Genomic DNA, 15,663 nt, shown 5'->3' with positions numbered 1-15,663 from the left:
TGTGTCTGTATGGGGCGGGGAAGGAATCATGAGCAACATTATCCCAATTAAAAATGCCATAGGAGGAGAAATGGTTAGCTAAAGAAATTGACAATGGGACCCTGGGGCTTTCAGCCATAGATAATTTGAATGATATAATTGTTATTGTAATATTTATATAATAGAAATCCCCAAAACCCCATTCGGGAGCAGTGCCCCCATTGTGCTGGGTTCTGGACAAGGAAAGACAGTCCCTGCCTCAGTTAATAATCTCAACGAATCCTGCCTGAGTCAGTAGTGACTGACCATCTGACAGCTGATGGAGGTGTACAGTATGTGAGGCAGGTCAGCAGTTTCAGTCTTGGTCTGATTTGACAGCCTTGTTGGCAATCTCAGCAGGGAGGCACTGAAAGCTGGTCCCTCCAGAAACGCACTGGCAGACCAGTGTGATGAAGCATGCTGTTCCGAGGATGGAGTATGCCAGTCCCCAAAGCCATCAATCTGGTACCTTTCACAAACTTTCAATTTAAAATATATGTATACTGAATGGACCAGACTCAAAGCTGGCCCTGTCTCTTTAAATCCAAGGTACATTGGTCAACTCTTCTAGCCTAAGATGGTAAGTGATGTTTGTGACATCATTCCAGACTGTTTTAACAAATCAATGAGTGTGGCTCATTATATGGGTATTGATCATATTTAAATTGGCAGTTTAACGCAGATGGCTCATATACCATTTTTGTATTGATTTTGCTCCTCAAAGTGGAGGTTGTTGTTTCATTAGCTCAGGTTAAGAAGAAAATCTTTCCATGCAATTAAAGTAAAACCTGTGGTGAGCTTTGTAAAATGTATCATTCCTCAGCAACAGATATTTTGATTCTGTATTTCCGGTTGTTTGACAGTTAACTTGGCAAGATTCTTTTTCTAACCTTTCAAAAGCCTGGAATGTTGGTACAGAGAATCGGCTCGTTTTGTGCATTTTTTGCATTAATTTGGTCTAAGGCATATTATGCTTCATTCATCAAGTTTTCTAATAGCATAGAAAGATACTGAATACTCTCTAAACATCTTCTGCATGTGTCATTTCATCACGAGTGTCTAACAATAGATAGATAATGAAAAGCTCCATTTTCAAATTGCTGTATTCAGATGTCACTTCAGGGCCTAATCCTGGAAATGCTCAGTGCCCTCCATCCCCACTGAAGTCAGTTCCCATTGAAGTGACATATTCAATCCCATAAAAATTGAGGGCACATAGGCCCAGATCCACAAAGGTACTTACATGCCTAAACCCCATATTTCGGCACTTAAGTCCCAGCTTTAGATTCCTCTGCTGTACACAAAACTCCTGCTCAGCTGCCACCGAACTCAGGCACCTAGACTCATTTAGCACCTACATTTCTGCTGTAAATATTCCCTAGGGGCCTATGGTTCTGCCTCCAGGCATGCACACTGCAGCCCCGCTGTAGGCACCCAGGCCCCAATCACCCACCTAAGCCCCAATGCAATCCACAGACTGGGGGGAAAGGTAGGCAGAGGAGTGCCTGTGTTGCCGGTCCAAAAGGGCCCGAGGGGGGCAACAGCGGGGTTCGTTGCCCACTGTGCTTTGCATTAATGAGGACACCGAGGTGGAGAAGCAAACCAATTTTATTTAAGAGCTCTGAATAGGCACTAGGAGACCAGCGTGTCTCAAATTAAGCACAGCAAATACAAGCAAGTGTCCCATTTTATATTTCAAGCTGTTTCTGTGCAAGCCTTTGTTTTGTTATTTTTTTTTACCCTTTCTACCCCTCCCTCCTCAAGCAGTTACAGCAGACACCCATTGTGGCTTATTAGAAAAGTTCCCATTTGTCTGCTTATCTTCGGCCTTCGCAGGCTAATACATAAAGGCTTCTCCCTCCCCCTTCCCCCTGTCCTTATCTCTACTGTGTTTTGCTAAAAAAGCTGACCATTACATTTCTGCTACAGCATGTAAGCAGTTAGCATAAAAGTAGGTAAAAGTTCACAAAATAAAGTTATTATGGCTTACCTAGACCCAGAGCGCAGAAGTTTCATCGGCACTTATGGCCTTCCACTCCCCTGAGTTACCTGGTAGCTATGCCTAGTGACGGCAACACCTGTCTTGCTTGTTTGGCCTGATCTGGTGGTGGGGAGAGAATGTTAATGTGGAGAGAGACCCACCCAGAGACCCAGAGAGGTGACAGATTCCTGTTCAACTCCCTTCTCCTCACCAAGGAGAGGGCAGAATTGAACAGGGGGGCTCCTACATTCCAGGGGGTACCCTAACCACTGGGCTAAAGGTTTTGAAATGCTCCCCCTCCTCACCCCCGAGATGCCTTGTGTGGAGACTGACAGGCACCTAGCTCCATCTCACAAGAAACACCTTTGGCTTCTAAGCCACTTGACTCCAGAAGAGACTTCCCAGTTGTGGAGTGCAAGCAGAGATAGGGGCAGGGCTTAAGACATACCTCTGCCCTGATCCAGTCAGCATCTGCCATTGGCAAGCAGGGAGCTGACTAGTGTGATGGCTTTTGTGGATGACAGTTTAAGGCTCCTATCTTTCCCCATTCATTGTATAGGGAGCCTAGCCACCTAACTCAGGCTTTGTGGATCGCAACGTTGTTCCTGTGATTTTTCTAAGCACCTAAAAGTTGGGCATTGTGACTCTCAGCATTGGAACGCTTATGTCCCTTTGTGGATCTGGGCATTCATGTCTTGTAGGAGACATTCGACACCTAGCAGGATCAGGCCCATTCAGAACAGTGGCTCTCACATTCATTCTTCAATGTGCCAGTTGTCTTGTGAGGTGACTTCAGCAGGCTTTAAGAGCACTCAACATATTGCAGAGCCGGGCACTTAGGCCCCTATACATGTGCCTAAAGTTAGACATGTGCTCAAGTACCTTGCTGAGCACATGTCTAACTTTAGGCACATGTATAGCCCCATTGAAGTGAATGGAACTACTCATGTGTTTACTTAGACATGTGCTTAAATACTTTGCTGAACTGGGGCCTTGTGCAAAGTTAGGCAAGTAGCATTTTTAATTACGCCTATTTGGAGGCACAATATTTTTTCAGGAGGAAAACTTGTGTGGGGTCAGTTATTATTGCCCAATTTCCAAATCTATACAACTTTATTTTAAAAGACATTAATACCAGAAAGATTTGGAAATAAAATCTTGAGATGATTTAAATTTGAATATATGTAAAGTTGATATTTATCTGAATACATTAACTTTACTTTTGTAATTTGCACCACTGTAAAGATTCTGATCCAAATCCATTGACATCAGTGAAAGCCTCCCTCTTGCCTATATTGGGTTCTGGATCAGGCCCTAAATGCTGGAGTTACTACTTATTGTGGGGATTGGAAAGGAATCTAAACCTACATTCTCCTTTAGTCTTTTGCATTTACTGACAAATACTGATCGGAGGTGAAATGGCATCACCTTGATGGTTCTGTCTTATCAGTAGTCAAGAAGTGACTGGAATAATCATCTGTGCCTTCAGCAGGTTCAGAGCAAAAGTAAAAGGCCAGTGCATCCATCAATCTGTTTCAGCATATTTATCCAAGCTTTTAATCTGTTGTCTTGGAAAGGAAAGGTCTTGCCATATGTTTCAACTTTACCATTTACAAAAAGAACCAATTTCATGAAAATAGACATTTGACATTTTTAGGAGGAAACAAAGTCAACACGTTCCACTTTTGTAGTAAATGGGCAAATGCACAGCTATATTGACATACCTTATACTCATGGTTAATTCATTTCAACCTGCTTTTGAAAGAGCAGTGTGTTCCTAATGATTTAAATACGACAATCAACCATTTGATGTTGTTCCCTTATTTAGAATTATAACCAGTTTGTTCCTGAAACATTTCATACAGCTTATGTTTTAATTTATCACAGTGATGTATGGTATCAATGTTCTTTTTTTGGACTGTGAACTATAATGCACTTTTATGGAAAATTATACATAATTTCACTGAATGCAATCCCCCAGGCTTAGCAGCCATTTATCTACTTTGTTCTGTGCAGATTGGGGTTTGGAACTCAAATAGTGGCCTTAATATGACTGACAGCAATAAAGACAGATCTACCAATATCACCGATTCACTGGCTAACCGAACACTCATAGTCACTACCATTTTGGTAAGTCCTGCTGCATAGTGTTAATATTAAGTATCAGAGGTGTAGCCATGTTAGTCTGGATCTGTAAAAAGCAACAAAGAGTCCTGTGGCACCTTAAAGACTAACAGATGTATTGGAGCATAAGCTTTCGTGGGTGAATGCCCACATGCGTCTGACGAAGTGGGTATTCACCCACGAAAGCTTATGCTTCAATACAGCTGTTAGTCTTTAAGGTGCCACAGGACTCAGTGTTAATATTATTATCCGTAGTGTAGAATAGATCATACGTTGCTTACATTGTTTTACATATTTATATGAAGCCTTCCTTTTCAGCCTAAACTCCGCACTTCATCTTTTGTGGTTCCCTGTACCAATGTATGGTTTGACAAACCACCCCATGTTTCTAGCCCAGCATATTATTTGCATATAGACACAGAATCAAACTGCCCATTATCCATCTATACACTAAAGTAATCACATTTCCAAATTATGTTTAGCTTATCTCTGTACTTTGAAGAAACAATTTGTATTTCTTTCAACAAAGAAAATTTCACACACCCAAATACTAACTTTTATAGTCAGCGTGTACATGTTCTGACTTCTCACTACAAACAAGGTTGGACGAGAAGAGCAGCTTATGGTGCAGAGTGGACAGACAGATTCTGGTACATCCTCACCGATGTCGAATGGAAGTTACGGTGGGGAGGATGTGTTGAACTGTGTATCCTCCAGCCACCCTGATCCCTGTCTTCCTGGCCAGTGCTGCTACTTCTTGGGCTGTACTGGCTGGTTCTGGGTTCCCTAGAGAAAGGAAAGTTGCAGATTCCTTGTGCCACAACTTCCTCTCTGCTGACTTTCTCCTGCCAGGAGCCCTGCCCTTTAGGTTAAAACTACAGACACCTGCCTTGTCCAGAGCTGAAAAGGAAATACCATGTACACAAAACCACTCTACCTATGCTATTTTTTTATTCTCTCCCATGAATATATTCCAGTCAATGGCTATATTATTTCATACTTTTTAAGGTTTGTTTTATTTAGAAAGTCAATTTTTAGGTTTACTTTATAATTCTTGGTCTAGTATTTATTGTACTACTGCAGTATCCTTACCTATCCCTTAACATGGCACATTATATAGTATAGATCTTGGGCCTGATTTTGGAGGTGCTGAACACCAACAACTCTAATTAAAGCCAATGGGAATAACAGTCCCTCAGATCCCATGAAACTCAGACCCAGGACATTTATAGCTGATTGATTTGGGCAATTTACTAACATATCTAAGATGACTTTTAATGGACAGGGTAAATTTGTTGCACCTGTACAACTGTAGTAAATCATCCAATTATTTGTGTAATGTATAAACTGAGATTATCTGAAATGTACCTCATTTCTATTGTTACATGTTTGGTGTGTTTATTCTATAGGAAGATCCCTATGTTATGTACAAAAAGTCTGATAAGCCCTTGTATGGAAATGACAGATTTGAAGGATATTGCCTGGATTTGTTGAAGGAACTGTCAAATATTTTAGGCTTCATCTATGAGGTCAAACTAGTTTCTGATGGTAAATATGGAGCCCAGAATGACAAAGGAGAGTGGAATGGGATGGTCAAAGAACTCATAGATCATGTAAGAATGAATTGTTCTGTCTTTATTCTACTTTAACCTAAGATAGTTTATAAGAAGCCAAGTCAAATGAAGTGTTTACATTAACAGGAGGACTAGCCGTTTTCACAGAGCAGAAAAGCCCTTGAACAAAGACAAGTACTTAAGGTCTGCATTTTGGGGGAAAATCCTTCCCCCCAGTGCTGGGGTATTCTAGGAGGGAAGAAATACATTCCCCCCACACTGTAGACCTCATCCATGGCTACTATGACAGCCCTGAGACTACAGTAGTTCACCCAGCACCTAGGCCCTTACTCTGCAGCAATGATAGTTAAATCTCCATAGCAGTAGACCCAATCTCCCCTGCACAACAGTAGGCAGGGAGCCGCTGCACTTCACTGCTCTGCAGATCATGGGCGGTGCTGAGCCCCCCTGCAGGCTCTGCAAATCATGCCCTACCCTATCCATTGGAAAAGTGCCCGTATTGTTGCATCAAAGGATCTCGGTGTCTGCAAAGACAAGGAAAAGCTTTGAATTGTTTGGGTGCTCACTTCCCATGAATAATATGTCAGACTTGTCCATTCTGCTTCTGGTAACGTCCTAATAATGCACTGTTTTGCCACAGTTTCTTGATGTAAACTGTTTCAGTCATACTCAAATTACTATAGCTCTTCTGAAGTAGTTTTTCTGCCCACAATGACCTTTAATAAGGAAACCAAGAATTTTTATTTTACACTCAATTACAGTTCAGCTTCTAGGCAAAACTAGACATGTTTGTTTTAGCTTGTTTAATACCCATGGGAAAAGGTGGAAGGAATAAAAATATGCTTGTTGAATGCAGAGAAAATGAGAATATTTTCCAATTTGTGTTCCCAGAAAGCCGATCTGGCGGTTGCTCCTCTCACTATCACCTACGTAAGGGAGAAAGTAATCGACTTTTCAAAACCCTTCATGACACTGGGGATCAGTATTTTGTACCGGAAACCCAATGGCACAAATCCTGGTGTTTTCTCCTTTCTCAACCCTCTTTCTCCTGATATTTGGATGTATGTCCTCCTAGCCTGCCTTGGAGTCAGTTGTGTACTCTTTGTAATTGCAAGGTAAGTTAAAAGACTGTGTGAGAGACAACCTCTTTTCTTTCCTCTTATCATATATGTGTTGCACTGGTCACACAACATGTACTCACTCCACCAATGACAATTTAATGATATTCTGGGAATTTTATACAATATCAAAAACATTGCATTCCAGAGGGGTTGTCTTGCATTATTTTTTATATGAAAATAAATATTCATAGTGTGACGGGATTCTTCTTTACTTAAGAGTTTAAGGGAGAAAAAATAAGATTGATAAAATGTGTCATCAGTTACTTAATAGAAATGAAAATATTATATACAACTGCTTTTCAGCATAGTTACTCCTTTCTAAACACTGCACTTTTCAACTAACAATGCATACAGTTAAAAGCCAAGAGAGAATCTGAAAATCTTTGTTGCTGAAGGGTGGAAGTCAGCTCAGATCAATTCACTCTGAAAATTCAGGATAGCATAACAGAGAACCCAAGGGCTTGGCTCTGCAAGATGCTCCCATACCTCTCTCTAAAGTGAATTGTCACAGGAGGTACAAAGCACTGTGTACTCTCAAATCCCAAGTGAGAGCCGTATTCAGGAAGGCACTTATGATCCAGGGGCGCATGTGTTTAACTTCAATAGGACTTAAACTGGGCTTAAAATTAAGCATATGCTTAAATGCTGTCCTGAATCAGGCCTCTGCTAACAATGAACTCCTAACCCATGGAAGAGCAAACTCCTAATAGAATACAACAAGTTTAGAAACTGGGGGGGAAAGGGGGAATTGATTAATGAAAAGTTCAACAAATTGTGTTTAAAAACTGAAAAGGAAAAATATGAAAATATGATTGACAAAGTTCAGCAGTACTCCTCTCTTAGCAATTCTGGAGTCTGATGTTCCAATGCCTTTCTTACATGAATAGTTCATATATAAGTAGTCACATTCACTTCAATGCCTCTACTAGTATGAATAAGAGTTAGTCATTTGAATAAAGGTTTGTGGGATCAGACATCTACATTGCATATGAAACTTTCCAAGATATCCCTTCCTAAGGAATTTCAATATTTTATATATAAAATATTAATTCAACATCCCTTGGATGCCATATTTGAAACATTTTTTTTTTCTGATGGCATTTGATATCCATACTAAGACTCTGTAAAAAATCATTTATTTTCACTTCTTCCACTATTTGGAATTATAATTTTCATCACTATTTATTGAACATTTTCCAACCTTCCTCCTCCTTCCTAGGAATATACATAAAAATATTTGTCTGGGTTATTGGTTTTTCCATTACCAACAATTATATTTTTTCTTCTGACACCTTGTAAAGCTTTCCCCCCAATTCTATCATGTATTGCTTTGAATATAAAACAATGACATAATTCACGCTAATGAAGGAAAAAGAGCATCAGAGTAGATACTCCAAGAAAACAAGTTTCAAATAATGTAACTCTTCATGATCTAACATTTATATAATACAGGTAGCTATAGGATAATATATAAAGCTGTAATGCTGTATTGTTGAAATTCTAAATATTCCTCATATCAGAGTAAAGATACAATGTAAACATTTAATACAAAACTCTTGTAAATGCTCAAACTAATTTGAGTCAATTAAAATTGTATCTTTTGATTCTAGAGATGACAATGAAAGAGCAAATGTAATAAAATAGCATCATTATAGTAGCCCCATGTTAGTCATTCTGATAATATGCATACACACTGTCTGATTTCCTATACAGCTCTGAGACGAGTTACATAGTTCTTGTCATGAGTTCCCCGCACCCTAAATTATGATTTCTTTTAATTGGCGAGCTCCCTTATTTACAAGAGCAGTCCCACAGAGGTCAGTTTGACATGGTTGTGTATTTCTTTATGGCCCACAGAACAGCTCTCTTTTCAAGTGGATGCACTGCCAAACGCACTTTCATATACGTGAAACTTTGTCTGCTTGCTGGTTTCAGCACCAATGCCCAAGGCAGACTACAGTGAGGGGGGGCAATTTGTAGGTTTTATTGTTGTTTTGTTTTAAACTGCTTAGAGGATCATGGGACAACTCATTAGTGTAGGTCCTGGGTGACAGAAAGAGTTCATCCATAACTGACGGCTAATCTCATATCAGCCACAAGACTGTGTACAATTAGTCATGATTTCCCACAAGCTCTTGCAGTAGCTCACTGTACCATGAATAATAATTTTAACTGCACACAACTCATCGTCTCATTCATGGCTGATATTAAATCTGCCCATCAGTGACAGATTAACTTCGTTCTGTTGTTGTGTGCCAAGACTAAAAACATCCCACAGCCTTCTCCACCAAGGAACAGGGAGAAGGAAAAAAACAAACAAACAAGCCCCAGTTTGCCCTCAGCCCTGTAAATTCTCTAGGAAAACCATGTCAAACTCAGAAAACAGACAAAGCTTTAAGTATATGAAAGAATGCACCGGATACAGCAAGTAATCAAGAAAGCCACCCAATGGGCTATACCCATATGCATGCTCAAATGAACACAAACAAAAAAGAGGAAAATATTATTGAATCATCATCCCTTGTGTTTCACTCTCTCAACTGCTAACCGTTGCTCCCTTTAGATAAAACCAGTCCTTTGCCCCCGGAACAATGATAATTCCCATTTTCTAATTTTTAAAAAAAATCCTTAGAAATATTAAGCTTTATTATTCTTGCTGATTATTTATTTAGGAAAACAGGAGACTAAGGGCCCAATTCAGCAAATGACTTAATAAAGTTCTATTCATGTCAATGGAACTTAAAAGCCTGCTTGAGTGCTTTGCTGAACTGGTATCTAGAAGCAGTGCTAAATTAGCTGGCAAATAGTTATGCTGAAGGTGTTTAGTACACACCTGACATTTAAACTTGCTTCACCAGGCTAGGATTCTGACTACATATCTAGGAAAAGCCAGAATAGTCCATTCACACCTCCAAATCTGTTTTTTTCATCTGCTAAAGATTTGCTTCTTTCACCAGGGATTGGACAGGTAAATTCTCAAGAACCTTTTGGTGAGATGTTGGAGGCAGAGCTCAGGAAGACCCTTGCACACAAATCTCCACTATTCTAGCAGTGCTATAACAAATAAACGTCATTGTTTATTGTTGCACTCTCATTGAGAGAAATATTCAGGGATAATATTTATGGACATGTCTGTTGTACTTCTAAAGATTTTTTTTTCAGTGGCATGACTCATATCTTAGTTCTCCCGAGGTCTTATGTAGCATTACCATTGTTATTTAAATTTTGTATAAAGTGCCATAATAATTAAACAAATAGCAATGCCTTATTACTATTTGTAAAGTTACTGATTTTTACAGTTTCTTTTTTTTTCTTCTCCACATTAGCTGTGACTACACTAATAATGTTCTGCTAAAATTTCTCTCTGTTGCCACCTTCATTTCATCTCCACTGGTGATATCAGTGGTGGAAGTGCTAGCATAAGTGTCTATCAATGATATAGACACGTCATCAAACTTTGCTCAGAGAAACCCTATGTGAAGTAATGCTTAACTGCCAGCAACCTACAACATCTTGTCTACACTACTGCTCCCACTGATGGAAATGAATCAGGAGAAACAACAGTGGAAATATTAACAGAAATTTCCTAGGTTAGCCAAGTCCTGGAATAGAATCATTGACCTGCCCCTCCTCTGTTCATTGCATCAACATTTCATACAGTGCATCGCACAGAATAAGGTGCATAACAAGAAAATCTGATATTTAATTCTAATAGAGAATGAGTCACTGATATACTAGCACAAATTTTTTTAAAATAGCAGCTGTAGACTTTTGCTCTTTGAATAATCAAAAGGTCATATAATAAAATAAAGCCTTTCTAGTCTGGCAGAAGTAGTTCTGCCGACTGAATTTTATTGCTATTTTCTAGCAGTTGCCATTTTGTTCCTTCTGTTATAGATACATTTTTGTCTATGCTACAGAATATGTTTATTACTTAAAAAAATGTAAGAGCCCAGCCCTGCAAAATCTGCAGTGCAAGACTCACAGCAAAAGATCATGCGCAGTTACTGTTTTACACTCCTTGTAACCAGGAGCGGCGCCAGGGTTTTTGGCGCCCTAGGCGGGGGTCCTTCCGCGCTCCCGGTCGTTGTTCGCAATTCTGCGGCGGGGGGGGGGTCCGGAGCGAGTGAAGGACCCGCCGCAGAATTGCCACCGAAGACCCAGAGCGCAGAAGGACCCCCCGCTGCTGAATTGCCGCCGAGGACAGCAAAATGCGGCCTCCCAAAATGCTGGCGCCCTAGGCAACCGCCTAGGTCACCTGAATGGAAGCGGCGGCCCTGCTTGTAACATGTCAACATTGTAATTCAGTGTGTGTGAATGCCCAGCAGAAGGTCTTTGCACTTCGATGGCTTATGTGCAAGTTAGCTGGTACATAGGCTGTGGCTCACAGGGATGAGTTTCACCCTTTGTGCACAAATCTAGTTAAGAACAATTTCATTGATTCTAGAAAGGTGGTTTTCACTCTATTAGCACAGTGAAAAACTTGCTGGAATGTAATGGCTTGGCTTTGTTTTTGTTTTTTTTTAAATGGCGTATGTAGAAAATTTTTGTCTTTAATCTTTATATTGCCTCTTGCAATTATGTTTAACAACTATTGTACTAGTGATGATGATATTGTTTAGTTAATGGCATCTTAAGCTACCTACTGTTTCAATTAGTACGTTCATTACTATCAGCGTTCATTACTTCAGCTTAGCATAGCACTCTGGTTGCAAGAGTGCATAAATTCAAAGCTTAATTATATTGCTGAAACAGTAATTAAAATGTATTAGCATGGCATTGTCAATTAAAGCTATATTCATAAACTTCAGCAGGAATGTACCTAATGTGCCCTGCAGAGCTGAGAAGCAGCAGGCACAGTACCATGGGGAGGAACAATCTTTAAAGTAACTTTGCCAACTATTTTGCAGACCAAAATAGGGTCTAGATTTTGCATTTTCAGCAAGGTGCGCTGGGAATTAAGCACTATTCTTCCACTCATTAAGGGGAAACTGGCTGCCTAATTCTCTATACAGGATACTGAAAATATACCCCTATGGTTTTTAAGCCCTGAAATTATTCCCGCAAAGTAGCAACAACTTATTATTATTAAAGTGCTGTAACCTCACTATTGGAGAAAGTGCCACAAAAATTAGTATCTTAACACCAACGGGTCTTGTAATATAGTTTTTTTGTCATGCCCGATGCCAGTTCTTTATATAGAGAGTACTCCAAAGGCACTGCTTTTAGAGTGCCATTTTTCTTTCATGCTTCGCCAGGGAGCAGCTACATGGAATCAGTGCATCCCCCTCTCTGCAGGTCATCAATCGCGTGGCTAGGGGAATGACTGGGAACTTTGAAAGAAACAGTAGTCTTATATTTGAGGATTACAGTCAAAGAGCATTAGGATTAATGAAGTAGGGCTTATGCTAAAACTGGAGCTCTGAAAGCCCCTCCCTGCACTGCAGTGCTGCTCTGCAACTTGCATACGGTAGCGGGACACATATCTATGCTTTAGTTTTGGTTATTTTCTTCATTAATCTTTTCATTTTCTGCATTCTTTAGCAGGTTTGCTGGCTCAGTGTGTATTTTATCTGATGTTTATAGACTGTTTCTGTTAACTACCACAGGTTTACACCCTATGAGTGGTATAACCCCCACCCGTGCAACCCTGACTCAGATGTGGTGGAAAACAATTTTACTTTACTAAATAGTTTCTGGTTTGGAGTTGGAGCTCTCATGCAGCAAGGTACACCGGTCACACATCATTATTGCACACATCCCACAGTCTGCTCACGGGCTTCTGTGCTGGTAAACTCCACCATCTGTAGCTACCACATATATTGTAAAACCTGATCTCAGAAATTAAAAAAGCAGATTACACAGTGAAGTGGGGATAGGGAGGGAAGGGAAATGAAACTAACACTTGCTTAAATACAAAATATGGTAACCGCAGAAATTAGACAGGAAAACATACAAGAAAGTATAAAGTCAGCTGTCCTATATGGGAGCTTCTGTGGACAAAACAGAAAATAATAGCCGGATGACTACAAAGGTATTTTTATTGATGATAAATCTAAAATTCCTACACTGAAAACAGGAAAAATCTCTATTCACGTAGGCTTCATCCCAATATAGACAGTAATAGCCATAGCAATTCTGGAACACATACAGTAACAGCCAGTCAAAAGGTATTTCTTCACAAAGATTGTTAAGTTTTGTTGGCAATTGTCAAACTTTTATTTAAAACCAAAACAAAACCTATTTTTATTGGCTTTTCTGCAGGTTTGAGTCCCATCCTCTTGTAAATGCATCCAACCTTAGAATTTAACCAAGTCAAGTGCCAGTTGCTGCTGAATTTTGGAAACTGCACAGAGATACTCGTATGTCAATGAAGGGCAGCGAAGTGCACTCGATATGGGAAGTCACGCTGATACATGTACTAAACACTTATGCTTATGGCGTGTGTATACTGAGGCTTCCCATTAAAGGGCTATATTGTATCAATAGGGGGCTCCATTCAACATCTCTGAAAACATTTTTTGGACAAAAAAAAAAAGGCAACACATAGAGGAAGTCACAGCAATATATTGGTATTAAATTCCCAAATATTTAAGAAAGGAAGGAATACCTACATTCATTCAGGTACAATTTATTCTTTTCATAGTCATGAATACCAATTTGGATTTTGTAAAATAATAAATAATAATAATAATAAAGGAATTTTTCTTAGACAGGGTAGTGAAGAAATTTCACACTGTAACTAGGATAATACATGCACACAGTTTTATTGGTATATTCATAGGACACACATACCCTCACCAAAATTATTTTGAAGAAGATTGGAGATAAGGTGTTTTTGTTTTTTCCAATGTATCTGTAAAGTACAGACTAAGGTTTTACAGTATCAGGCAGGTGTGTGTATATAATTGTGACTGCCTTGTGTGTGAGAGTACCCCAAGATTTTGTGTTTTTAATGTCCTGCCTTTTTGGAGTTTACCATCATCCACAGCAAACTGTGGGATGCAGTGTCTACTAGTTACCACTACCTTGGGTACATGACAGTCAGCCCCAACCAGACTCTGCTTGTCTTTCAAGAAGCTTTACAAAAACATTTGTAAGGTGAAGCAAATGTTTCCATGTACAAACTTGTGGTACGTGTGACTGTAAGTGCACCATCAGTGACATGTAGAGTTTGAACAAGAGATGAATGGTTGCTAACCTCTGCATCTATTGTTATGCTCTTTCTTGTTAACAGAAGCTGCTTGTTGTGCTTGATTGGAAGCCACTTGTTTATTAAATTTTAAAATGTGATGATCAGACTTTCTCTTTTCTACAGAGCGTGAGCAAAGTCTGGATCAGGATTGGCTGTCATGTCTGCCATAAAAAGGCACTAGAGAGACTTCAGCAAGTATTGTCTCTGACCCTGAATCTTGCTAGTACATTTTACTTAGATGTTATTTCCCCATTCCCTTGAAGTTCTCAACCCAGATATTTCCTCTGGTCTTTGAAGGTATCCAGACATGGCATACTTCTAATTATAGTCAGCAGATAAATTTAAAAAAATGTATGAGAAACTATTACTTTTAAAAACTCAAGTGACCTGCTAAGGCCCGAATTCAACAAAGTGCATAAGCACATTCTTACTTTTAAAGGTAGAGCTTAAGGCTCACAAGATTACATCAATGAAACTAAAGCATGTGCTTACGCCCTTTGCTGAAGTGGGTTCCAAGAGATGGTGAATACTGAAAAAATCATGGGCCTGATCCTGCAGTATGCTGAACCCCACTCAACTCCTATTGACTTTTGTGAGAGTGGAGGGTGCTCAGCATCTTACAAGATCAATCCCCTTGCTTATAACACTCAGTGGCAGGTTAAAATGTACTGTCCTTAGTTTAATTAGATTAAAGATTTTCTGTTTCATTTATACAACTAATTTGCCACTGGAGTATTATAATTTTGCCAAAAAGCTACAGTAACCAAGAGTTTCTCCACCTCCATCTATTATTGTGTACCTCTAACTAGAAGGCTGCACTACCAGCTTTTATGGCAAGCTGCTAAGGTCTCTGAAGTTTAGTTGGCTATTACTATCACTATACATTAAAACTAGGTATTGTACCAGTGTCTAACTACATCTTTTATATTCCTTATAACTATCTAGGCTTTTAGAAAATGACATCTTCATGAAGATCTGAATCAGCATACATAGCAGCCTGCTCTTACGTTTGCTAGATCAACTACAGTTTAGAAATAAATACATCCTTAGGAGTAAAAAATCATGTTTCACTACATTAAAAAAAAATCTAGTCTGCTAAAGCACCAAGAAAAGCACAATTAAACATAAATCTGGATGAATCTGCAGCTCTTGAAATGATACATTAAGATTCCCTAAATTAAATAGGAACCTCTACTTTTAGACTGTTGGCCTAGTTTAAAATCAGTACAACACAAAGGCTACACACGGCAGGAAGTCTGCTTTGCTGTTACCTCTCATAATTCGGTAGCTACATCAATGTACTCAGAGCCCTCGGCTATGCTTAGCTCTGACCTTTAAGAGAGATGTACATATATTTATAAAAAGCTAAATTAAATCTGTTTGCCTGTGGTTTGGAAGATTATTACCCTTTCAACTTTTGCTCAAATTGTATAGAGTTTTTATGTTAAAATCTTCCAAGGCCTTAAATACCTTCTGTGAAATGTCTGAAGTTCCTAATCATTAAGTAGCTCAGAAGACATAACACTTCAACAACAGGGACCTTTCTCCAACAATAATGAATATTAATTAAATCAAATTCTGTACACACTCAGACCCCAGTTCAGCCAGCACTTAAGCATTTGCTTAAGTCCATCCTTATTCAACAAAACA

At 39.3% G+C, this 15,663-nt stretch overlaps 1 protein-coding gene across 3 annotated transcripts in view; it reads left to right on the top strand.

The window, feature by feature from the left end:
* GRIK1 (glutamate ionotropic receptor kainate type subunit 1) overlaps positions 1–15,663 on the top strand; it is a 220,589-nt gene that overhangs the window by 174,130 nt on the left and 30,796 nt on the right. For 2 of the 3 annotated variants that reach the window (XM_034793548.1, XM_034793558.1), the window contains exons 9-12: positions 4,016–4,129; positions 5,533–5,736; positions 6,589–6,812; positions 12,428–12,546. In XM_034793548.1, coding sequence (XP_034649439.1) covers positions 4,016–4,129; positions 5,533–5,736; positions 6,589–6,812; positions 12,428–12,546 — 661 coding nt within the window. The remainder of the gene's footprint in view (positions 1–4,015; positions 4,130–5,532; positions 5,737–6,588; positions 6,813–12,427; positions 12,547–15,663) is intronic. The other variant, XR_004648469.1, reaches the window with a different exon arrangement.

This window comes from Trachemys scripta, chromosome 1 (assembly GCF_013100865.1).
Source record: "Trachemys scripta elegans isolate TJP31775 chromosome 1, CAS_Tse_1.0, whole genome shotgun sequence".
Taxonomy (NCBI): domain Eukaryota; kingdom Metazoa; phylum Chordata; order Testudines; family Emydidae; genus Trachemys; species Trachemys scripta.
This window is presented reverse-complemented; position numbering and strand designations above follow the sequence as displayed.